At 43.4% G+C, this 24289-nt stretch overlaps 1 protein-coding gene across 1 annotated transcript in view; it reads right to left on the bottom strand.

The window, feature by feature from the left end:
• Positions 1–24289, bottom strand: part of ADAMTS6 (ADAM metallopeptidase with thrombospondin type 1 motif 6) — a 400079-nt gene that overhangs the window by 353268 nt on the left and 22522 nt on the right. Inside the window, exons 2-3 of the mRNA XM_069749400.1 lie at positions 13257–13730; positions 12001–12365 (exon numbers count right to left, since the gene is read on the bottom strand). Of these exons, the coding sequence (XP_069605501.1) occupies positions 12001–12365; positions 13257–13353 (462 nt within the window). The 5' untranslated portion in view covers positions 13354–13730. The remainder of the gene's footprint in view (positions 1–12000; positions 12366–13256; positions 13731–24289) is intronic.

Consider the following 24289-nt stretch of genomic DNA (forward strand, 5'->3'; position numbering starts at 1 on the left):
CAAACAAATAGTCAACAAAAGGGGTCAAAAGAGGATGTAAAGAGTCATTCTGATAAACGGGCAGTTATGCAGAATTCATTACTGGTGTTCCAACTAACATGTCCAACTATAAACCTCATCATTCCTTAACATAGATGGGCCATAACAGTAGAGGACCACTTGAAGTGCCATTACTGTCTAAGACAAGCAGAAAAGGAAAGACTCATCTTTAAAAGAGAAAAAAAAATGGATAATAGAGCAGTGGAAAACCACTGTCTGGTCAGATGAATCTAGATTTCTGTGGCATCATGTTGATGGTACAGTCACAATTTGGAGCAAGCAGCACGAATCAATGAAGCCTGTTTGACATATGTTCATAGTCCAGGCTAGTGGAGGTAGAGTAATGGTGGGCAGAATGCGGTTTTGTTTTTGTTTTTTTCACACCCAGTGACCTATGACACTCGTGACATAAGCCCTTATTATGACTGACCAAGTTCATCCCTTCATGGCAGCCCTTTACCCTATAGCAGAAGAAAACTCTTAAAAGGACAATGCACCATACAACGTAGATCGTAGAGCCAAGGATTAAATCTCGGAAAATTACAGCAAGTTTCCCTTTTCCTGCAGTCCTCAGTTCATAATTCTTTACAAAATCTCCGTGATGGTATCGAAAAGGCTGTTCAGAGCATTTACGGTAAGTACCTCTAATCTAAGGCAACCATGTCTGCATGGGTCAATGTTGCTGCAAACCGATCTAAGCACCTATTGAAATCCATGCTGCAGTTCTGAAGGCCAAAGAAGGTCCAAAGCACTACTAAATGGATGGCTCTAACAAAAGTGGCCATTCAGTGTAACTTAATGTACACAAGTAATAATAAAAAGATGTTTTGGGGACAAAAGGGTGTGTATTAAAAAGTTCAGGGTACTTAAAACAAAAAAAGACCAACTCTGCAGTGCTTTGTATATGAACAACAAGCTGCACTTGCTCCTAACCTCAAAGACATTTGACACATGATAGCTATTGTGAAAGTTATGCTCTGACAGAAGAAAAAGGGCAAAGTGTTCCTATCCATCATTGTAAATTATTTGTTTAGAAAATGAATGAGTCGGTATAAACCTAAAACAATAAAATACAGGAAACACTTAAAAATACATCTGCAAGACTCAAAAAGATCGGCCCAATATGCATGTGCAAATCTAAATTTCTATACGCTAACTGCTGCACTTTTTTTTCACAGTCATCTTTTTTCCTACATATCCTTTTGTTGTATGTATGCAGCTCTCATGTAGACCTATATGTCTCCGTGGTAGTGGACTACAAACTGCTTAGGCTGATTCATCACTCATACTCCTATTGACAGATCTCCCGTTTCTTACAAAGATATATTTGGCCAGCAAGGAATGGTTGTCCAATCTTTGGTTTTTAAAAAAAAAAAAAAAACAACCCACAATCACTAGGACATAAACCTCTCTAAATCTTAGATTGGACGAAGAAGCTCTACGTAATTCCCAGAGGTAAACGATATGCACTATTACACAACTTTTGGATTCTAAACTGATCTTGGTTTATTAATTGACACATCGCCACAACAAAAAAAAAAAAAAAATTGATACACCAAGGTTACTTACTGGTAGCCGGTTTTTCCGGAACCCATGACGGCACACCTGAGAGAGGGGATCCGCCCAGCCAGGACAGGAAACCCTACTGAAAATAAAAGGGCGGTACCTCTCCCTCGCTTCAGTTGGTTTTCAGAGCATGAGAGGCCCCCCTGGTTAGTACACATGGCAATCCAACACCACATCATATTAACTAAAAAAGCACCCAAAACAATAGTGCACACCGAAAAGGTGATAAAGGGGGGGGAATATACGGGTGCCGTCATGGGTTCCGGAAAAACCGGCTACCAGTAAGTAACCTTGGTGTTTTCCCTTCCCCCATGACGGCACACCTGAGAGATTTTTGTAGAATGAAACCTTAGGGAGGGACCACCGCTTGGAGTACCCTTCTACCAAAGGTTAGGTCAGCAGAGGAGGAAAGGTCTAGCCGGTAGTGCTTGAAAAAAGTTGAGGGTGAGGACCAGGTAGCAGTCTTGCAAATTTGATCAATTGATACCTCAGCCTTTTCCGCCCAGGAGGTAGCCACGGCTCTGTTAGAGTGAGCCTTGATGCCTTCAGGAACCGGAGTGCCACCCGCAGAGTAGGATAAACTAATGGCCTCCCTAATCCATCTAGCAATATTACTTTTAGCTACCCCACACCCTCTTTTGCTACCCTGAAAGGCTATGAATAGGGTTTGGTCTTTCCTCCACTGACTAGTCATAGATATGTATTGTAACATAGATCTTCTCACATCTAGCATGTGGAACTTTTGTTCCCCTGGATTTCTAGGATTACTACAGAAAGATGGTAAGGTAATCTCTTGACTCCTATGGAACTTTTGAACCACCTTGGGGAGATAAGCCGGGTCTGGTCTTAGAACGATCCTGTCATCAAAAACCTGAGTATAAGGAGGGGATATTGACAGGGCTTGTAAATCACTTACCCTCCGTGCCGATGTTAAGGCTACTAGGAGAACTGTTTCAAGGGTAAGTAACTTAGGTGATAACTCCTGTAAGGGCTCAAAAGGGTGTTTAGTTAGAGCTTCTAAGACCAAATTTAGATCCCAAGGAGGGATTTTTGGGATAACGACCGGCCGAGAACTAATGCAAGATTTTATAAATCGTGAAACCCATCTATTTGAGGCAAGATTACAGTTATACAGGGCCCCCAAGGCTGAAACCTGAACTTTAAGGGTGCTGGTTGCTAACCCAAGATTTAATCCTGCTTGCAGAAATTCTAGGATAGGACCCACTGGAGCCACCTCCCCCAATGGTTCACCCAGGAAGTCAAGAAATTTTTTCCATGTCCTACCATAGATTCTAGAAGTTATGGGTTTTCTGCTTTTCAACAGGGTGGAGATTAATCCTGGTGAGAATCCATGGCGACTTAGTAACGCCCTCTCAAATTCCAGGCTGCCAGATGGAAGCCCTTCACCTGAGAGTGGGTTACTGGGCCCTGGGTTAGTAGGTCCGGAATTTCTGGCAAAATCCATGGATCTGTTACCGACATCTGCCTTAGAAGGGAGAGCCATGGTCTCCTTGGCCAAAATGGAGCTATGAGGATAATTTTCGCCTGATCCTCTCTGATCTTCCGGATCACAGCTGGGATCATCACTATCGGGGGGAATGCGTAGGCCAGAGAAAACTTCCAAGGTATTAGTAGGGCGTCTACTGCGAAGGGATGTTCTTTTGGATTTAAGGAGCAGAACTTTCTGACTTTTTTGTTGTGTGAGTTGGCAAACAAGTCTATTTCTGGTGAGCCCCAGGCTTGGACTATTTGTTGAAATATCTGGGGGTTTAAAGACCATTCCCCCTGTCTTAAGCCTCTGCGACTCAGGAAGTCTGCTTGAGTGTTTTCTATGCCCCTGATGTGTAGTGCCGACAGAGATAACAGGTGTTGTTCTGCCAGTTGACATATGCCACCAATGCTCGATTGTCTGTTAGGATTCGAGTATGGCGACCCTGGAGTAAAGGGAGAAAATGTCTTAGGGCTTTCTCCACTGCCCATAGCTCTTTTTCGTTTGATCCATAGTTCTTTTCTCGTATGGACCAGGTACCTTGTACAGAGTGAGATCTCAGATGAGCTACCCAACCTGTACCGCTTGCGTCGGTCGTGATGATGTCTTTGACCGGATTTTTCCACCGGACCCACATTGTCAGGTGGTGTTCTACAGTCCACCAAGCTAGGGAATCCCTTACGCTCAGGGAGAGACAGATTTCCTTCTAAATGCCCTCTTAACAGTCTTTGAGCTGAGAGAACTTCCCACTGTAGTTGTCTTAGGTGGAATTGTGCCCATTCTACTGCCGGTATACACGTTGTTAACGAGCCTAGAAGGGACATCGCCTTTCTGAGAGTCATTGCAGGTTGACGTATTGCTGTACTGGCCAGGTTTATTATCTTGTTCACTTTGTTTTGTGGAAGGAGGCAGAGCTGACGCTCGGAGTCCAGTATTAACCCCAGGAAGGACTGTATTTTTACTGGCAGTAGTCTGGATTTGGGGATGTTTATTATCCAACCCAGCTCCATTAGAGTTGATGTTACCACTGATACTTGATGAGTGCAGTGGGACTCTGACCTCCCTATTACCAGGAAATCGTCCAGATATGGGACAATTACTACATCCCGGGACCGGAGGTATGACATTACTTCCAACATCACTTTGGTGAAAACTCTGGGGGCTGTAGACAGGCCAAATGGAAGAGCTGTATATTGATAATGCTTTACCTGATAATGAATATAGAGAGCTACTCTCAAGTATTTCCGATATTCCTGATGTATTGGTATACGGTAGTAAGCATCCTTTAAGTCTATTACTGCCATGAAGCAGTGTTGGAAGAGAAGTTTTATGGTCGTGTTTATAGACTCCATCTTGAAAGTGTAGTTCTCTATGGATTGGTTGAGCTTCCTTAGATTTATAATAGTTCTCCAAGAACCATCCGGTTTTTGGATCAAGAAGAGGGGGGAGTAAAACCCGTCTCCCTCCTCCTGAACCGGGACTTCCTGAAGAACCTTTTTGTGGACAAGTCCCAAGATCTCGGTTTCTAGGGCAGATTGTTCCTGCTGAGACTTCCGTCGAGGAGTTATTATGAAGTTTCGTCTGGGAGGACAGACGAATTTTATTTTTAGGCCGTCTCTGATAATGTTCGTGACCCAGATACTGGGGGAGATTTTTATCCAGGCCGGAAAGAAGAGGGAGAGTCTTCCTCCCACTTCTGGCGTAATGTCATTGGGGGGGATTTTTTTGCCGATGTGGAGGGCCCTTTAAACATATAGCCCGATCCTCTTTTATCTCTAAAGTCCCAATTTTTTCTCTCCCCTGGGGGGCGACCTCTATTGTATCTTCTCCTCCGAAAAAAAGGTTTTTTAGGATCTTTAGGGATGTTGGGAAAACCTTTCTTTTTATCTCCTGCATGTTCCAGGATGTCTTCAAGTTTTTTCCCGAAGAGAAGTTGGCCATCACATGGAATAGAACACAGCTTGTGTTTAGATGGAAAATCCCCCGGGCAACCTTTGAGCCAAAGGGCTCTTCTTGCCGCGTTGGACAAGCCTGCTGCTCTTGCCGTTAGTCTTGCGGAATCCGCAGAAGAGTCTGCTAAAAAAGTTGCTGCTCCTTGCACTAAGGATATGTTTGCAAGGATGTCCGTTCTGGGTACTTTGTTTCTTAGCTGGTCCTCTATCTGTTGTAGCCAGACTATTAAAGCACGGGCCGTACATGTTCCAGCAATTGCTGGTTTTAGGCCCCCCGCTGAGGCTTCTCAGATGTGTCTCAGAAAACCATCTGCTTTTTTGTCAAGCGGGTCTTTGAGTACACCAGAGTCTTCTAACGGAAGGGATGATCTTTTTAAACATTTGGCTACTGCCCCGTCAATCTTAGGGATTTTCTCCCAGGACTCAGAGTCTTTATCCTCGAAAGGATATCTCCTTTTGGATGAAGAGGGCAAAGAACCCATTTTTTCGGGCTTTTTCCACTCTTTCTCAATTAATGCCTTTATTTTTGCATTAACCGGAAACGTGCGTTTCCTTTTCTCTTCTAGGCCACCAAACATGACATCTTCTAGTGACCAAGGTGTCTTCTCTTTAAGCCCCATTGCAGATCTAACTGCTTTAACCAATTTATCTACGTCCTCAGTTGGGAAACATGGACGACCTCCTGAATCACTGTCCGAGGAGGAATCTGAAGACTGGACAGAGGCCGAGGAGGTAGAGGGAGATCGGGATGTTTTATGACTCCCCTGTCTCTGAGAGGCATCTGAGTCTGTGGACGCCTTACGGCTTCTCCTTCTTGCTTCGCTAAGGGCCAATTTCAAGGAGTCTTTTATTTCAGCCTGTATTATGGCTTTTAGGCTAGTGGCAAAATTAGGGGTCTCTTCTTGTATGGTTTTACTGATGCAGTCAGCACAGAGATCCTTCTGCCACTGAACTGCAAGCGGGTTTTTACAAAGGGCACACTCTCTGTTCTTTGTTTTACCACCAGCTTTCCTGGACCCCTAGTGATCAAAACAGACAAAAATGGACCCTGTTACCATAAGGGCGACATTCACGTAGATCACTCACCACTACCGACAATCAAGGGTACCGATTTTGGAGGCTGGACAGATGCACGTGAAGCGTTCCTCCTGGACGCCGACGAATCTTGCCGGACAGGACGACTGCTGTTCCTACCACTTGAGCGGCTGCTCCTGGTATGCTGGTGGCTCGGCAAGGCATCTGATGAGAGCTCTATTTGCTGCTGCTGCTGCTGCTGTGAAGGCGGCTGCTGCTGCTCTTGTTGTCCTACTTCCATGGTGAAGTTTCTGGACATGAGCGCGTCTTCTGTGGTCTAACCCCCTTTTATGGGGGGACTGTTGTGAATTCTGTGGCAGAGCTCCCTCCTGTGGTCACAAGTGGTACTTCGGCTGGTTCTCTCTGTGAGCTTCCGTTGGTGGAGGAAAGTGGTACTGCGGCTTCTGAGTTTCCTTCCTCAGGTGATGTGGTGAAGTCGTTAGGTGCTTCTCTATTTAACTCCACCTAGTGCTTTGATCCTGGCCGTCAGTCAATTTTCTAGTATTGGACCTGTTTCCTCCTGGATCGTTCCTGTGGCCTGCTCCTCTGCATAGCTAAGTTCCTCTTTGCTATTTGTTTGCTGTTTTTTTTCTGTCCAGCTTGTCAATTTGTTTTTTACTGCTTGCTGGAAGCTCTGGGATGCAGAGGGTGTACCTCCGTGCCGTTAGTTTGGTACGGAGGGTCTTTTTGCCCCCTTTGCATGGTTTTTGTGGGGTTTTGTGTTGACCGCAAAGTTACCTTTCCTGTCCTCGCTCTGTTCAGAAAGTTGGGCCTCACTTTGCAAAATCTATTTCATCTCTATGTTTGTCTTTTCATCTTAACTCACAGTCATTATATGTGGGGGCTGCCTTTTCCTTTGGGGTATTTCTCTGAGGCAAGGTAGGCTTATTTTCTATCTTCAGGCTAGCTAGTTTCTCAGGCCGTGCCGAGTTGCATAGGCAGCGTTAGGCGCAATCCACGGCTGCCTTTCGTGTGGTTGGATAGGATTAGGGATTGCGGTCAACAGAGTTCCACGTCTCAGAGCTCGTTCTTGTTTTTTGGGTTATTGTCAGGTCACTGTATGTGCACTGACCTCTATGTCCATTGTGGTACTGAATTACCTTTCATAACAGTACTGACGGCCCAAAGTACTAATGATTCTCAAAAGAGGGAAAAAAGAAGTTCTGAGACCATTTTTTTTTCTTTGCACTGTGTTTTGCCTTTTTTTTCCCCTAGACATTTGGGTGGTTCAGGACACAGGTGTAGCAATGGACATTAAAGGTCTGTCTTCATGTGTGGATCAGCTCACGGCAAGAGTACAAAGTATTCAAGACTTTGTGGTTCAGAATTCTATGTTAGAACCGAGAATCCCTATTCCTGATTTGTTTTTTGGAGATAGAACTAAATTTCTGAGTTTCAAAAATAATTGTAAACTATTTCTGGCTTTGAAACCTCGCTCCTCTGGTGACCCAGTTCAACAAGTTAGGATCGTTATTTCTTTTTTGCGTGGCGACCCTCAGGACTGGGCATTTTCTCTTGCGCCAGGGGATCCTGCATTAAGTAATATCGATGCATTTTTCCTGGCGCTCGGATTGCTGTACGATGAGCCTAATTCTGTGGATCAGGCAGAGAAGAATTTGCTGGCTCTGTGTCAGGGTCAGGATGAAATAGAGGTATATTGTCAGAAATTTAGAAAGTGGTCCGTACTCACTCAGTGGAATGAAGGTGCGCTCGCAGCTATTTTCAGAAAAGGTCTCTCTGAAGCCCTTAAGGATGTCATGGTGGGATTTCCTATGCCTGCTGGTCTGAATGAGTCTATGTCTTTGGCCATTCAGATCGGTCGACGCTTGCGCGAGCATAAATCTGTGCACCATTTGGCGGTATTACCTGAGCTTAAACCTGAGCCTATGCAGTGCGATAGGACTTTGACCAGAGTTGAACGGCAAGAACACAGACGTCTGAATGGGCTGTGTTTCTACTGTGGTGATTCCACTCATGCTATCTCTGATTGTCCTAAGCGCACTAAGCGGTTCGCTAGGTCTGCCACCATTGGTACGGTACAGTCAAAATTTCTTCTGTCTGTTACCTTGATCTGCTCTTTGTCATCGTATTCTGTCATGGCATTTGTGGACTCAGGCGCTGCTCTGAATTTGATGGACTTGGAGTATGCTAGGCGTTGTGGGTTTTTCTTGGAGCCCTTGCAGTGTCCTATTCCATTGAGAGGAATTGATGCTACGCCTTTGGCCAAGAATAAACCTCAGTACTAGACCCAGCTGACCATGTGCATGGCTCCTGCACATCAGGAGGTTATTCGCTTTCTGGTGTTGCATAATCTGCATGATGTGGTCGTGTTGGGGTTGCCATGGCTACAAGTCCATAATCCAGTTTTAGATTGGAAATCCATGTCTGTGTCCAGCTGGGGTTGTCAGGGGGTACATGGAGATGTCCCATTTCTGACTATTTCGTCATCCACCCCTTCTGAGGTTCCTGAGTTCTTGTCTGATTACCGGGATTTATTTGATGAGCCCAAGTCCGATACCCTACCTCCGCATAGGGATTGTGATTGTGCTATCGATTTGATTCCTGGTAGTAAATTCCCAAAAGGTCGACTGTTTAATTTATCTGTGCCTGAGCACGCCGCTATGCGGAGTTATGTGAAGGAGTCTTTGGAGAAGGGGCATATTCGCTCGTCATCGTCGCCATTGGGAGCGGGGTTCTTTTTTGTAGCCAAGAAGGATGGTTCGCTGAGACCTTATATAGATTATCGCCTTCTAAATAAGATCACGGTTAAATTTCAGTACCCCTTGCCGCTGTTATCTGATTTGTTTGCTCGGATTAAGGGGGCTAGTTGGTTCACCAAGATAGATCTTCGTGGTGCGTATAATCTTGTGCGTATTAAGCGAGGCGATGAGTGGAAAACTGCATTTAATACGCCCGAGGGCCATTTTGAGTATCTAGTAATGCCATTCGGACTTGCCAATGCTCCATCAGTGTTTCAGTCCTTTATGCATGACATCTTCCGAGAGTACCTGGATAAATTCCTGATTGTGTACTTAGATGACATTTTGATCTTCTCGGATGATTGGGAGTCTCATGTGAAGCAGGTCAGAACGGTGTTTCAGGTCCTGCGTGCTAATTCTTTGTTTGTGAAGGGATCAAAGTGTCTCTTTGGTGTGCAGAAGGTTTCATTTTTGGGGTTCATCTTTTCCCCTTCTACTATCGAGATGGATCCTGTTAAGGTGCAAGCCATCCATAATTGGACTCAGCCGACATCTCTGAAAAGTCTGCAAAAGTTTCTGGGCTTTGCTAATTTTTATCGTCGCTTCATCTGCAATTTTTCTAGTATTGCTAAACCATTGACCAATTTGACCAAGAAAGGTGCTGATTTGGTCAATTGGTCTTCTGCTGCGGTGGAAGCTTTTCAAGAGTTGAAACGTCGTTTTTCTTCTGCCCCTGTGTTGTGTCAACCAGATGTTTCGCTTCCGTTCCAGGTCGAGGTTGATGCTTCTGAGATTGGAGCAGGGGCTGTTTTGTCGCAGAGAAGTTCTGATTGCTCGGTGATGAAACCATGCGCCTTCTTTTCCAGGAAGTTTTCGCCTGCTGAGCGTAATTATGATGTGGGCAATCGAGAGTTGCTGGCCATGAAGTGGGCATTCGAGGAGTGGCGTCATTGGCTTGAAGGAGCTAAGCATCGCGTGGTGGTCTTGACTGATCATAAGAACTTGACTTATCTCGAGTACGCCAAGCGGTTGAATCCTAGACAAGCTCGTTGGTCGTTGATTTTTGCCCGTTTTGACTTTGTGATTTCGTACCTTCCGGGCTCTAAAAATGTGAAGGCGGATGCTCTGTCTAGGAGTTTTGTGCCCGACTCTCCGGGTGTATCTGAGCCGGCGGGTATCCTCAAAGAGGGAGTAATTGTGTCTGCCATCTCCCCTGATTTGCGGCGGGTGCTGCAAAAATTTCAGGCTAATAAACCTGATCGTTGCCCAGCGGAGAAACTGTTTGTCCCTGATAGGTGGACGAATAAAGTTATCTCTGAGGTTCATTGTTCGGTGTTGGCTGGTCATCCTGGAATCTTTGGTACCAGAGAGTTAGTGGCTAGATCCTTTTGGTGGCCATCTCTGTCACGGGATGTGCGTACTTTTGTGCAGTCCTGTGGGATTTGTGCTCGGGCTAAGCCCTGCTGTTCTCGTGCCAGTGGGTTGCTTTTGCCCTTGCCGGTCCCGAAGAGGCCTTGGACACATATCTCTATGGATTTTATTTATCCGGATCGCTGCAGCGTCGCTGTGTGGTCGCTGGAGAGCTGTCACACAGACAGCTCTCCAGCGACCAACTATGCCGGTAACCAGGGTCAACATCGGGTTACTAAGCGCAGGGCCGCGCTTAGTAACCCGATGTTTACCCTGGTTACCAGCGTAAAAGTAAAAAAAAAAAAAAAACACTACATACTTACCTTCCGCTGTCTGTCCCTCGGCGCTCTGCTTCTCTGCCCTGTGTAAGCACAGTGGCCGGAAAGCACAGCGGTGACGTCACCGCTCTGCTTTCCGGCCGCTGTGCAGAGAAGCAGAGCGGTGAGGGACAGACAGCGGAAGGTAAGTATGTAGTGTTTGTTTGTTTTTCACTTTTACGCTGGTAACCAGGGTAAACATCGGGTTACTAAGCGCGGCCCTGCGCTTAGTAACCCGATGTTTACCCTGGTTACCAGCGAAGACATCGCTGAATTGGCGTCACACACGCCGATTCAGCGACGTCAGCAGGAAGTCCAGCGACGAAATAAAGTGCTGGACTTTCTGCAGCGACCAACGACATCACAGCAGGATCCTGATCGCTGCTGTGTGTCAAACTGAACGATATCGCTAGCCAGGACGCTGCAACGTCACGGATCGCTAGCGATATCGTTTAGCGTGACGGTACCTTTAGGCATCTGCTTATCTCAAAGAGGACAAAAGGATCAGGCACTTAAAATTCAAATAGCTGAATTGTTATCTCCACCAACATAATCTGTCACTGGAGTCAAAAGCCCCACCCCACCCACACACACACACACACAAACCAGACTGTCAGCTGATTTCACCGATATTAGTGGGTTTCGGAGATTTTAGCTTAGTCCACTCTGGGACATTAAGAGACTTCTAAAGTAAGGCTGGGGTCACACTTGCAAGTGCAATGCGAGAAACTCGCGCCAGTCTCTCACATTAATACCCAGCACTCGGGACCGAAGTGTTCAGCTGCATAGAAATACATGCAGCCACACACTCCGGTCTGCTGCTGGGTATTGATGCGCGAGTTTCTCGCATTGCACACATAAGTGTGACCCCGGACTAAGAGTATTACTAAAACACTAAACAAATTTGCTATTTAATAGGCGGAGAAAACTTTTATGGTAATGGTTATGACTGACATTACAAAAGAAAAATTATAGAATTTATAATTTTGTCAGCAGAAGAAAGCAAAGAGGTTGACCACTACTTTTACACTGATGACTTATCCTTAAAATAGGTCATCAATGTCTGATCGGTTGGGTTCCGACACCAGGCATCCCCGTCGATCAGCTGTTATCAGTGTCACTTGGTACTGCACATCAATAGGAGGCAGATATAGTGGCTGCCGCAGGGAACTACACAAGTAGACGGACCAGCTAGGCAAGTAAGTACTTCCGGCCAACAGCCCGGCCGTCGACACCAATAACTGCTGATCGGTGCTGGTGACAGGTGTCAGACCCCGGTTGGTCAGACATTGATGATCTATCCGAAGGATAAGTCATCAATGTAAAAATAGCGGACAACCTCTAAGTGAAAGATTACAGATCTTCTTAAAGTCTAAACTATTCGCAATACTTTCCTCATAAGAAAGAGGCAATACATATGAATAAAAAGCAGTACAGATCATTGATCTACTCACCAAGCCATTGCAGTTACTTAGAGCCACCTTTGTTGTGGTATTTTGGTCCTGTAAATATCCCGTATAGTGACAATTGTCTATAAAATCGTGCTTAAATTCCGGCCCATTCTTGCCCCAGTACTCTACGGTAAAGTGTTTTGAGACTAGTTCTGTATTTAGAGTCAGGTTTAAGTGAAAGTGCTTGCCATAGGCAGAAATTTTAAAGAATAATTTAGAAGCTTCCTGCTCTTGATCTTTAGGGTCCGTACTCCTCCTTTTCCGAGAGTGTTTGTCATTCTTCACAGTATAACTGGCGAAGGCCCCACTGTTGTCAACTCTTATAGGAACCGTCAGTTGATAGTGTTCAAGGTAAGACAGGAATTCCCCTTTGTGATCGCAAGCCAGGCCAATCCATAAAGGGAGCATGCAAAGGAAAAGGAAAGTAACAGGGAATAGTACATGAAAGAATATTGCATTAACTAATTTTATTACTGTTAAATACTAGACAAGATCATCTATGCTTTGCTATGAAAATATAGGGCAGTATAATGTACACCCTACTACATCACATAATGGTATAACTTCAAAATTAAAGGGAATCTGTCAACAGTATTTCACCCCCTCTACCCTCCTACCCTAAAATTTATTTTTGTGCATGTAGCGCTTTCAAAGAAAGTCCTGCTATACCTTTACATGACTGATTCGTTCCTCTATTACTGAGTAATCAATCTTTCAATCGATATTCAAAAAGAGACTGAAGAACTCATTGTAGATCTGAAGCCTGTGTCACTCCAACTCTATTGCCCACCGTCAAGCTTGACTGACAACCTCTGTGAAACTTCAGCCAAGGGAGACATCAGTCAACCAAGAACCTGTGGTGTCGAATACGGAAAAAAAGGTGGAGTGACAGATACTTTAGATCTACAAAAAGCTCAGCCGCCTCATTTACGTATTATTCAAACACTGATTTCTCAGTAATGAAGGAACAGACTGCCCATGTAAAATGTTTTGCTGGACTTCTCTTTGAAAGAGTTACATGCGAATAAAAATATTTTGGGGTGTAAAAATTCTCCTAACAGATTCCATTTAAATACTCCAATCATGATCCATTAATTGTGATTATAAAAAGAAAATTAAATAACTGTACAGGTGATACATTATTCATTTGGCCATGTTTTAGCATATTTTGGGGAAATCAATTTACAATTGGGCAAATACTTCTACTCCAACAAAAATATAAACAATTTTTAAAATTGACGTCTAAAGTGAAACCCTACCTTGAGAACTAAAGGAGAGTCTGCTGTCTCTTTGAGATTGTGAAGAAACCATGACAAGGCCCAATATCCAGGTCAGCGTCTTCCAAAAAAATTCCATAATTTAGAAGGCCAGAAAACACGAACCTCTTTTCCTTGGTTTCTTTTTCTCTCTTGTTTCCTTTTCCGGCTACCTCTGTCCTACTGTATTAACTCTACTCCAGAACGGCACCATAACAAGTCCATGTACTCCTCCTTCCTCCCAAGCCACCACTTTGATGAGTGGCTTTTCCAAGGACTTTAAAAGGAAAGATTACTTTTTAGCACAAGCTCTTCTCCTGAGCTTTGTCCCTTTTTGCTTGTCCGTGTTCATTTTCTCCATCCAGTTAAGATCAAAATGTAAAAGAAAAAAGTTGGAACTTTTGGAAGTCCACATAAAACAATCCTACTTGTCAAGTTTCAGATGGTACATTTAATCAACTTGGGCCATTTCTGTACCTGCAAAGTAAAGAAAATATATGAAAGTCACAGCATTTGTTGCATCTTTGACTCCAGCTGGGAAAAGGTAAGCCAACTCTAAAGACCTGCGTGTCAGAATGATCAAGTCTCCGTGGTCATAGTTTGTGTTACAAAATATGGGGTAATTCAATTAAACCAGTGTTGTTTTTCATAGCCTAAATAAACATTTCAAAGACTAAACATAATAGGATAACCTAAATAATGTGTCGAGGCCAGACGGCTCATTTTTCATTAGCTGCAAAAGGAAAAATTATATAAATTCATTTTTCCTCTTTTTTAATGAAAAGATATCTGATTACACAACATGATAAAAAGTGAAACAGAACTCTGCCCGGGGAAAGGAAGGATTACGATTTTCAAATCTTTTTATTACTTTTAATGACGTAGATTCCTGTGTTGGATACAGTTTCTTTCTTTTGTTAAATCTAAATGCAGACTATCACGAAAAGTGAAGCAGAAACCTTACATTACACAGAGATCGTGTAATGCCACTTGCTGTCAGTCAATGATTGGAGCTTTAAAGGCAGCAGTAAGGCTATGTGCATACGTTGCGGATTCCATTGCGGAATTTTCCGCAGCGGATTTGCAAAATCCGCAGTGAAAAACCGCTGCGGTTTTTACTGCGGATTTACCGCGGTTTTTAATGCGGATTCTGCTGCGGTTTTCCATCTGCAGTTTTCTATTGGAGGAGATGAGATGGAAAACCGCTGTGGATTCCGCACAAAGAATTGACATGCTGCGGAAAATAAACCGCTGCGTTTCCGCGCGTTTTTTTCTGCAGCATGTGCACAGCGGTTCTTGTTTTCTATAGGTTAACATGGTACTGTACACCACGCTGCGGATCCGCAGTAAAAACCGCAATGTGTACACAAAGCCTAATACTGGACAAACCTGATAAATGACTTAACATCGGTCAAATCCAAAAAACAAAACCACCAGTAGATGTAAAATACACATTGTTAAAGGTCAAAAACGTATTACACTAAACCTCAAGGACCCATTGACTCTTGCATATGAACAAAACACATATGTGCAATGAAAAAAATTTTTTAGTTTTTTTGGCAGGGGGAATCTTCTCTATTTTTGTTTTACATATAGTGAGTTTTTCATGCATACTCAATCCACTTCTTGTCAGAGGACTAACAATGGATTGCTGTTTTTTTGTAAAATGTTTGCTGTAATAACCCATTTAAAAAATTAACAAAAAAGGCACATGTTTTTATAGAACATGCATTGCTATGTGCCGAATTAGAACTTCTAATGAAAAAGAACAACAAATAATTGTGCACCTTTCCATTCTCGGAGGGCATCATGCAAAGAAAAAAGGTCCTGCCTAGATAAACTTATTGTTGGGGGGTCCTTAGAGTGGGATGAGAAAACAGAGGCTGAAGATGACTACTGAACGTTGAATCGCTACAATGGAAAGGAAAGATTGTAGGCGAAAAAGTGGGTAAAGTTTTGAGGGATTGTTCGAACATTTTTGAAGGAAGATGTTAAAAACAATTAATTAAGGAATAGACCTCTGGAGAAGGAACCCAGGAGAGTTCCTCTTTTTTTGCAGAAGACAACAATATGTTGGTGGAGGAGCAGAAATTTCCTGGCAGCTGGTAAAATGACTGGAAGGGAGGTGAGAGATGGTAGCAGCACTCATTCATGGGAGGCAAAACAATATGACACTGTATAAGTACAGCCATCCCTTGAGGGAGGAAGCAAGTTATGCTGAGGAAGTTGCCCAAGTGATTTAGAACACTGTCTGTAAGAATGGAGAATAAAGTCAAGTCAACATTAATGATAAGTCAATAATGGGAGATAGGAAAAATAACGACCTTTTACCACAATATAGACATGACTGAAAAATAAAACATTAAAGAAAATTTGGTCACTATTGTCCAGATGAGTCTCAGAATTCCACCAGGAGATTAGGAGGTGTCTGGGGCAGAAAACAGAGACCATCAGAACAATGGAAGGAAAAACTCTAGATTGGACAGGTTTAAGCACTATGAGCACGCAGGTGTCGTTGGGGGCCTAAACTTATAGACAGCAGTACTGGAAAAAGGATCTGACCAGAAAGGCAAACAAACACAGGGGGATCTACTATATAATTGTCTAAGGGTCACTTCCGTCTGTCTGTCTGTCACAGATATTCATTGGTCGCGGCCTCTGTCTGTCATGGAAATCCAAGTCGCTGATTAGTCGCAGCAAAACAGCCACGACCAATCAGCGACGGGCACAGTCCAGAAGAAAATGGCCGCTCCTTCCTCCCCGCAGTCAGCGCCCGGCGCCCGCATACTCCCCTCCGGTCAGCGCTCACACAGGGTTAATGGCAGCGTTGACCGCAGTGTAACGAACGCCATCAACGCTGCTATTAACCCTGTGTGACCAACTTTTTACTATTCATGCGGCCTATGCAGCATGAATAGTAAAAAAGATCTAATCTTAAAAATAATTTTAAAAAAATAAAAAATTGTTATATACTCACCGTCCGTCGGCTCCTTGGATCCACAACAGGCCTTTCCCGCTCGCGATGCTCCGGCAACCGGTCCATGCTGCGGTCTCGCGAGATGATGACGTGTGGTCTCGCGAGACCGCTACATCATCATCTCGTGAGACCGCAATGCACTCTTCAGACCGGAGCGCGCGAGGACCATGGGTAACCGGCCGCTTCGATCGGGAGGCTCCGGAAGGTGAGTATGTAACTATTTTTTATTTTAATTCTTTTTTTTTTTTTTTACAGGGATATGGTGCATACTACATGGCTGGGCAATATACCACGTGGCTGGGCAATATACCACGTGGCTGGGCAATATACCAAGTGTTTCTGTGCTGTATACTATGTGACTGGGCAATATACTACGTGGCTGGGCAATATACTACGTGGACATGCATATTCTAGAATACCCGATGCGTTAGAATCGGGCCACCATCTAGTGTAAGGATAACATGCTGTTGAACAAAACCTTAAGGGAATGTGCACACGTTCAGGTTTTTTTGCGTTTTTTTTTTTCGCAATAAAAACGCATTACAAACCGCAAACATATGCATCCTATCATTTAGAATGCATTCTGCAATCTTTGTGCGCATGATGCGTTTTTTTTTTTTTACGCCAAAAAAAAAACGCATTGCGGTAAAAAAAGCAGCATGTTAATTAATTTTGCGGATTTTTCACATTTTTCCCGCTATTCTATGCATTAGGAAAAAACGCACAAAAAAAGCGTCAAAGACGCAAAAAAAAAAACGCATGCGGATTTCTGGCAGAAATGTCCAGTTTTTGTCAGTAAATTTCTGCGAGAAATTCCTGACGTGTGAACGTACCCTGAAAGTCTGGTCTGAGAATAATAGAGTATAGTGTTTTTACTTGAAGATAGATAAGATCATAGAGTCTGCAATGGTAAGAGACGTTTTGAATACTGTAACATAAGCACCACTTAAAGGATCAACCCTCCTAAGCCGTCTACATTGGCATGTAGGTCACAGAAAGTTTAATAAAATGATACCTTGATATCTGATCTGAGGTATTATTCCAGGGAAATCTACATTTTTCTTAATATGTAAATGAACGGTTAAGCTCTCACTGAGAATCTCTGCCTTCAGTGCTCATTTTTAATAAAATCAGATGTTTCCAGTGTATGACATGCCAATCGGAAAGCAGACTGTCAGTCATTACATGTCTCACATTTGTAACACCTTCTTTCATTAATAAAAAGCTCCAGAGGAAGATTCTCAGTGAGATCTATGTCACACCCATAGATCCTAACAGATAATTTACATATTAAGGAAAATGTTGATTTATCTGGAATAAAATATTGGATTGCGGATATTAAGGTATCGTTTTATTCAGGTTTTTTTAATGCCCCATATATATATAGCTTAGGAGGGTTGACCAACTGACAGATTCCCTATAAGCATTAGGAACCAATCAATATCGACATGATAACACTCAGTACCTTATTGCACTCAATTTTAAAAGCCTCATCATATTCTGAAGAGACATACACAGAGGCTGTGCCTACCACCAAACTAAAAACGTAGCCTATAATCTATTTTCTATTTCTCAAACTAATAATAGGAATAGGGTTTACAGTATATTAAATAGCAGATATTGCATACAAGTAAACCACTCTATATGCTTAAATTTACGATTAACGAGATCGTCCATTACTTTAACATTGATAGAATGGTAGGAGTAGAACTAAGCAACAGCACGTGTGAAAACGACTTGTGTATGCTAATAGAACACAAACTGCACAAGAGTCAACAGTGTGATGCAGCAGCAAAAAAAGCAATCAAAGTAATTATCCCCCTCTATTTATCCTTGGTCAGGCCTCATCTGGAACACTGTGTCCAGTTCTGGGCACTGCATTTAAAAAAAAAAACAAAAACAAAAAAAAACACAACATGGAAAAACGGGTGCTAGTTCAGAGAAGAGCTACCAGGACGGTGAGCAGACTGCAAAGTAAGTCCTACGAGGAACAGTTAAAAGGAACCTCTCACCAGGTTTGGCCGATAAGATACGGCCACCGCCTCTCAGGGCTTATGTACAGCATTCTATAATGTTGTAGATAAGCCCCTGATCTGACCTGAAAGATAAGAAAAATACGTTTTATTATACTCACCCGGCGGCAGTCTGTTCTGATGGGTATCGCAGGTCTGGGTCCAGTGCCTTCCTTTTTCTTATGATCGCCGCCATCCTATTTGCTTCACAGGTTCCCTGGCATCACGGTCCTGCGCAGGCGTACTTAATAGCCCCACCCTTATTTGCAGTATTTTGTTCTGCCCTCAACAGGGCAGATAAGTATGCCTGCACAGAAGCGCAATGCCAGGGAGTCTGTCAAGCAAGCAGGAGGTCAGCATCACAAGAAGATGGGAGGCACCGGACCCAGAACTGCGACACCCATTGGACTGGACTGCTCCCCAGGTAGCATATAATAAAACTTATTTTTCTTATCTTTCAGGTCAGATCGGGGGCTTATCTACACAATTATAGAATGATGTAGGTAAACCCTGAAAGGCGGTGGCAATATCTTATATTGGCCAAACCTGGTGACAGGTTCCCTTTAAAGGATCTGGGAATGTTTAGCTTGCAAAAAAGAAGGCTAAGAGGAGACTTAATAGCTGTCTACAAATATCTTAAGGGCTGTCACAGTGTAGAGGGATCAACCTTTTTCTCTTTTGCACATGGAAACACGAGAAGCAATGCAATGAAAATGAAAGGGAGAAGATACAGATTAGATATCAGAAAAAAAGATTTCGTGGAACGGGCTACCACGAAAGGTGACCAGTTCTCCTTCAATGGAAGTCTTGAAACACAGACTGGACAGACATCAGTCTGAGATGGCTTTCTGAATCCTGCATTGACTAGGGGGTTGAACTCGATGAGCTCCCTTCCCTATTCAAATCAAGAGGGCAGATGTGCAGTACCCGACCTCGGCCACTACTTCATCGAAGGAGCTGTGCTATGCAGCTCCGAGAGAACAGCTGATCATGTCTTAGTGTTTCACAGATGACCTGGCTTCTCCTTTCCTTTCTCTGGTTGAGTAACATCAGTACCTTTTTAACGATGGACGATTTATTAAATGCACTAAATCAAAGTGGTCTGTTTATGAATAAGCATGTGCAACTTTCATCTACATCTTGAAATGATTCCAGATCCCAATTAACTTCTTCAGTTTACAGGCTCCTTTCTTCTCGAATGCATGTATTTGATCATTCCTAGAAGTTTCTACTGATTAAACAAAGCAGTCTATTTCAAATCAGTAATCCTAAACCCTTGACATGATTGACATGGTATCTAAGATCAGCTTGATAAGCTTAGCAGTGTTGGAATCTTAGAATCTTTGCACACAGCTATAGAGGAAGTGAATTAGGTTTTAGTGTCCGCTTGTTGAGACAGGTTTAGGATTGCGTCATCAATCCTTTAATTTCAAAACGGGAAAGAAAACTATTCTCTTATGTACAAGCAACCAAACAACAAGGCCACGACTTCCATAACACAATGAGACATTCGGAACATTTCCAAAACATCTATTAATGGAGCCAACATACAAGAGAGGTATAACATATGTTTCCATATATCATTGTCACGGGCAGTACAGTAGTGCCGGATTGCCGGCCAGTAAGGCAACTTTCACACTAGCGTTTTTTTAATCCGTCGCAATCCGTCGTTTTGGGCAAACAAATTGTTCATGAGACTTGTCCTATAATAGGACAATAACAGTGGCACATAAAAGTTTGGGCACCCCTTGTCAAAATTACTGTTATTGTGAACAGTTAAGCAAGTTGAAAATTAAATGATTGCAAGAAGGCCTAAAGTTAAAAAGGACACATTTACTTTGTATTTTATGCCAAATATGTTTTTTAGCTTTTATATTTTAAAAATGACAAAGGAAGATGGGACGATGCAAAAATTTGTGCACTCTAGTGCACGCTTGTAAACACTTTTAGTAGCCAGACAGGAGTCTTTCAATTCTTGTTTGAAGGATTTTCATCCATTCTTGCTTGGAAAATTCTTTTAGTTCTGTGAGATTCCTGGGCCATCTTGCATGCACTGCTATATTGAGGTCTAGCCACAGATTTTCAATGATGATCAGGGGACTATGAGGGACATTGTTAAACCTTCAGCTTGCGCCTTTTGAGGTCGTCTATTGTGGATGGTGTTATGTTTGCATCAACAATTTGTTGAAATTTCATCAAATCCTTTCTTCCCTCTACCCTTTTTCTCATCTTTCAGGATACATCAGAGGCTTATCTACAGCATTACAGAATGCTGTAGATAAGCCCCTGATGCTGGTGGGCTTAGCTCACCTTCGATTTTGGGGGCGACAGGTCCCCTTTAATAATTGGTGAAACGTTCTTTCTTTGAAGTTCTTTGGCCTTTTTTGTCCACACATACCTTTGATCATTGTGACCAAAGTGTTATATTTTAACCTCATCGGTCCACAGAACTGATTTCCAAAATGCATCAGGCTTCTTTAGATGTTAAAATCTTCAGAGGCGGAATGGCACTAGGTCCATGAAACTCACAGCAGGAGACACTACAATCACGTCTCTCCATTCACTTGCACACAATCAAAAGCAACTGGACTTCTGGTGCTCAGCTTGATTGAAGCACTGCATATCAAATATCATAACGAGAAAGTAGAAGACAGCGGCACTCACCAGTTTGCTGATTCAATGTGTTTAATCCAAAGTGCAGATTATCTCAAACACATACTGAGAAATAGCGAGGGTGCGGGGAGTGCAGGAGGACGACGGCAGTTTTGTGCAATCAGCACTTCTACGGGTCCATGACTCGTGCCGCTGTCTTCTACTTTCTCGTTATGATATTTCTTTAGATGTTATTTTGCACATTTTTGATGCTGAATTTTATGGAGAGGACACAGGAGAGGTATTCTTCTGATGACTCTTCCATGAAGGCCATATTTGTGCAGGTGTCTCTGAACAGTAGAACAATGTACCACAACTCCAGAGTCTGCTAAATCTTTCTGAAGATCTTTTACAGTCAAGCAGGGGTTCTGATTTGCCTCTCTCAGGGGTGGATTAAGGGTAGCCAGGGCCCCGGGCTGTTCAGACTCTGTGGGCCCCCCAGTCATGTGACGGGGTCATCATATACCTGATCCAGATTATTCCAGAAAAATAGTTGCTGAGTGAAACTCCACTTCTCACCTATCACACATTAACAGTTCCCATCACCAGATCACACATATAACCGGCAGCTTTTGTTTTGGCCAAAAGATTTTTCAAGCCACCACCATAACCCGGTAGACACTTTTGGCCGGACCCTACTCTATTGTAACCTATTAAATATGTTAAAATATGCAATACAATTTAGGTATATTTATTTATTTTTCAATTTTTAAAATGACCAATAATATCACATACAAGGAACAAATACAATACCATGACCAGACCACATATTACCACCAGTGACCGAATAATATCACATACAAAGAACAAATACCACCGCACCATGATCAGACCACATATTACCACCACAAAGTGACCAAATAGCACATACAAGGGACAAATACTGCAACACCATGACCAGACCACATATTACCACCACATAGTGACTGAATAATATAATACTGATCAGTAATAAAAAATAAACAATACTATTACCATAAGTGCCATTATACACAGATCTGTACTTAGTATGCAGTGTCTGTGTAGAGGTAATACAGTGATCACCGGTGACATTATACACAGGACCTCTGTATATAGTATACAGTGTATAGTGTCAGTGTATAGGTAACACACTGAATCACCAGTGACGTCTCTAGGTGAAGTCCTTCATCTTTCATCCAGCGCATACTGCCATCACGTCATCCAGCCAGGACTCGTCTCTGCAGGAAATAACACAGTTATCTTGAGCTCCGCTTGCAGAACACATTATTTAATTTTTCCCAACTTCTACATAAGGCGACATAGTGTCACTCTGCACAGTAACAGGACAGCCCCCCATTTAAAACAGTATACTCAGAAAATAAAATAAATACATCACTGCAGTAATAATATCCCTTAATTAGCCCCTATAGTAATAATAATCATATCCCCCATCCTGGCCCCGTGTATCTCATATCTGGCTCCAGCCATATGTTCTCGCATCCTGCCCTCATGAGTATCCATCCTGCCCCATCGGTCTCCAACCCTGCCCCATGTCACCAGTCCTGCCCCCAATGTGTCCAGCATCTCTGCCCCCAATGTGTCCAGCATCTCTGCCCCCAATGTGTCCAGCATCTCTGCCCCCAATGTGTCCAGCATCTCTGCCCCCACTGTCCAGCATCTCTGCCCCTAATGTGTCCAGCATCTCTGCCCCCAATGTGTCCAGCATCTCTACCCCCAATGTGTCCAGCATCTCTGCCCCCACTGTCCAGCATCTCTGCCCCCACTGTCCAGCATCTCTGCCCCGGGTCCCCCGGATTGCTGCTCAATAAAAAAAAGTTGTTCTCACCTGACCGCGCTCCTTCGGCGAAGCTCCCTCCTCGCAGCTGAAGAGCGCACTCACCAGCGACTGACAATGACATCAGACGCGGGCGACGTGCGCACTGGGGCTGACGTCAGCTGCCAGCCTCCGATTGGCGGCTGTTAACTATTGAAGTGCGGGTGCGCGCCCGCACATCAATAGCATTAAACTGCCGTAGCGCCAGTAGGGGCCCGGTGAGCAGATGAGACGGGGCCCGATGCGGGCCCCCTCTGCCCACGGGCCAATACGCCAGTCAGGGCAGTAGTGCCCTAATGACGGCGGTCAATCTGAGCGGTAGCCCAGGGTACCCCCCCACACCACTGGGCCCTGGGCTACCGCCCAGATTGACCTCATTATAATCCGCCCCTGGCCTCTCTAGTATACATACAAGCAGGTCTCACTGAAATTTTGCTTAGTCTTCCAGACCTTATTTTGACCTCCACTGTTCCTGTTAACTGCTATTTCTTATTTACATTTCAAGCTGAGGAAAGGGCAACTTGAAAACACTTTGCAATCTCACTATAGCCTTCTCCTGCTTTGTGGGCCTCCACCACTTTTTTATTATTTTCAGTGTGCTAGGCAGCTGGTTAGAAAAACCTATGGCTGCTGCTTTTGGTGCAAGGTTAGAGGAGGCTGAGTTTTTATGAAGCTGGGAAATGTCCTAATGATGATAGTGAACAAGCCATAACCCTGTGACCTGGGGGGTGGGTGTCACAAAATTAGTCTATATTGAACATATCTCTATATCAGCAAAACAGACAAGACTGATTGAAGATGGTCACCCGTGAATTTCAGGGACCTTGATTTAATGACTAAATATACCCTTCAATACAAGAACAAACTATACCATAGATTTGAAAAAGTAACCTGTCAGCACACTTTTTACTTTTGGAGGTTGTGCTATGACTTTATAGGCGCTCGTCTCCCAATAAAAATGATTTTTTTTTTTTTTAATATAGAGATCTAATATGCTGGTCATGAGAAATCAAGTGTGGAAGTCATATGCTAATCAGGCTTGAGTTGCACTGGGGATGCAATTTGGTGTTGCTAGAAAGGGATGATGGGATCTTGAGCGCAAATGTTTTTCCTCCATTAAAAACAGATCAGAAAGGTGAACCATTAGAAAGGATCTCATAAATTCATTAAAGAGTTACATAAGATAGACCTAATAAAAGCCAATAACCCACAGTGCAAACAGATGTGCACCACATTGCTTTGTAAGCATAGTAAAGAGTGCGCTATCCCTGCAAAGGAAATTATCTCATTACATACAGTATTTCTTAGAAATACCAGTCATTAATGAGCATTAAAGGGAGTCTTTTACCCTTGGAAACTGACTCAAGATGACGGCACCAAAATCAGCTGATGAAGCGGCTATCCGTTCAATAACTCCTATTGATGAGTTGATGTTAGCAATAAAAGCTATGAGGGCCATTATTTCAGTGTAGTATAAAGGCCCCCATAATGTCAGCTGAACCCGCTGATAGCAACAGATTCGACTGACGGTCTAATGTATATGGGGGCACCAGTCGACTGACGGTTGAGAGAGGTGTACATCACATGTCCGATTTCAGAC

This window comes from Ranitomeya imitator, chromosome 1, assembly GCF_032444005.1.
Source record: "Ranitomeya imitator isolate aRanImi1 chromosome 1, aRanImi1.pri, whole genome shotgun sequence".
NCBI lineage: Eukaryota > Metazoa > Chordata > Amphibia > Anura > Dendrobatidae > Ranitomeya > Ranitomeya imitator.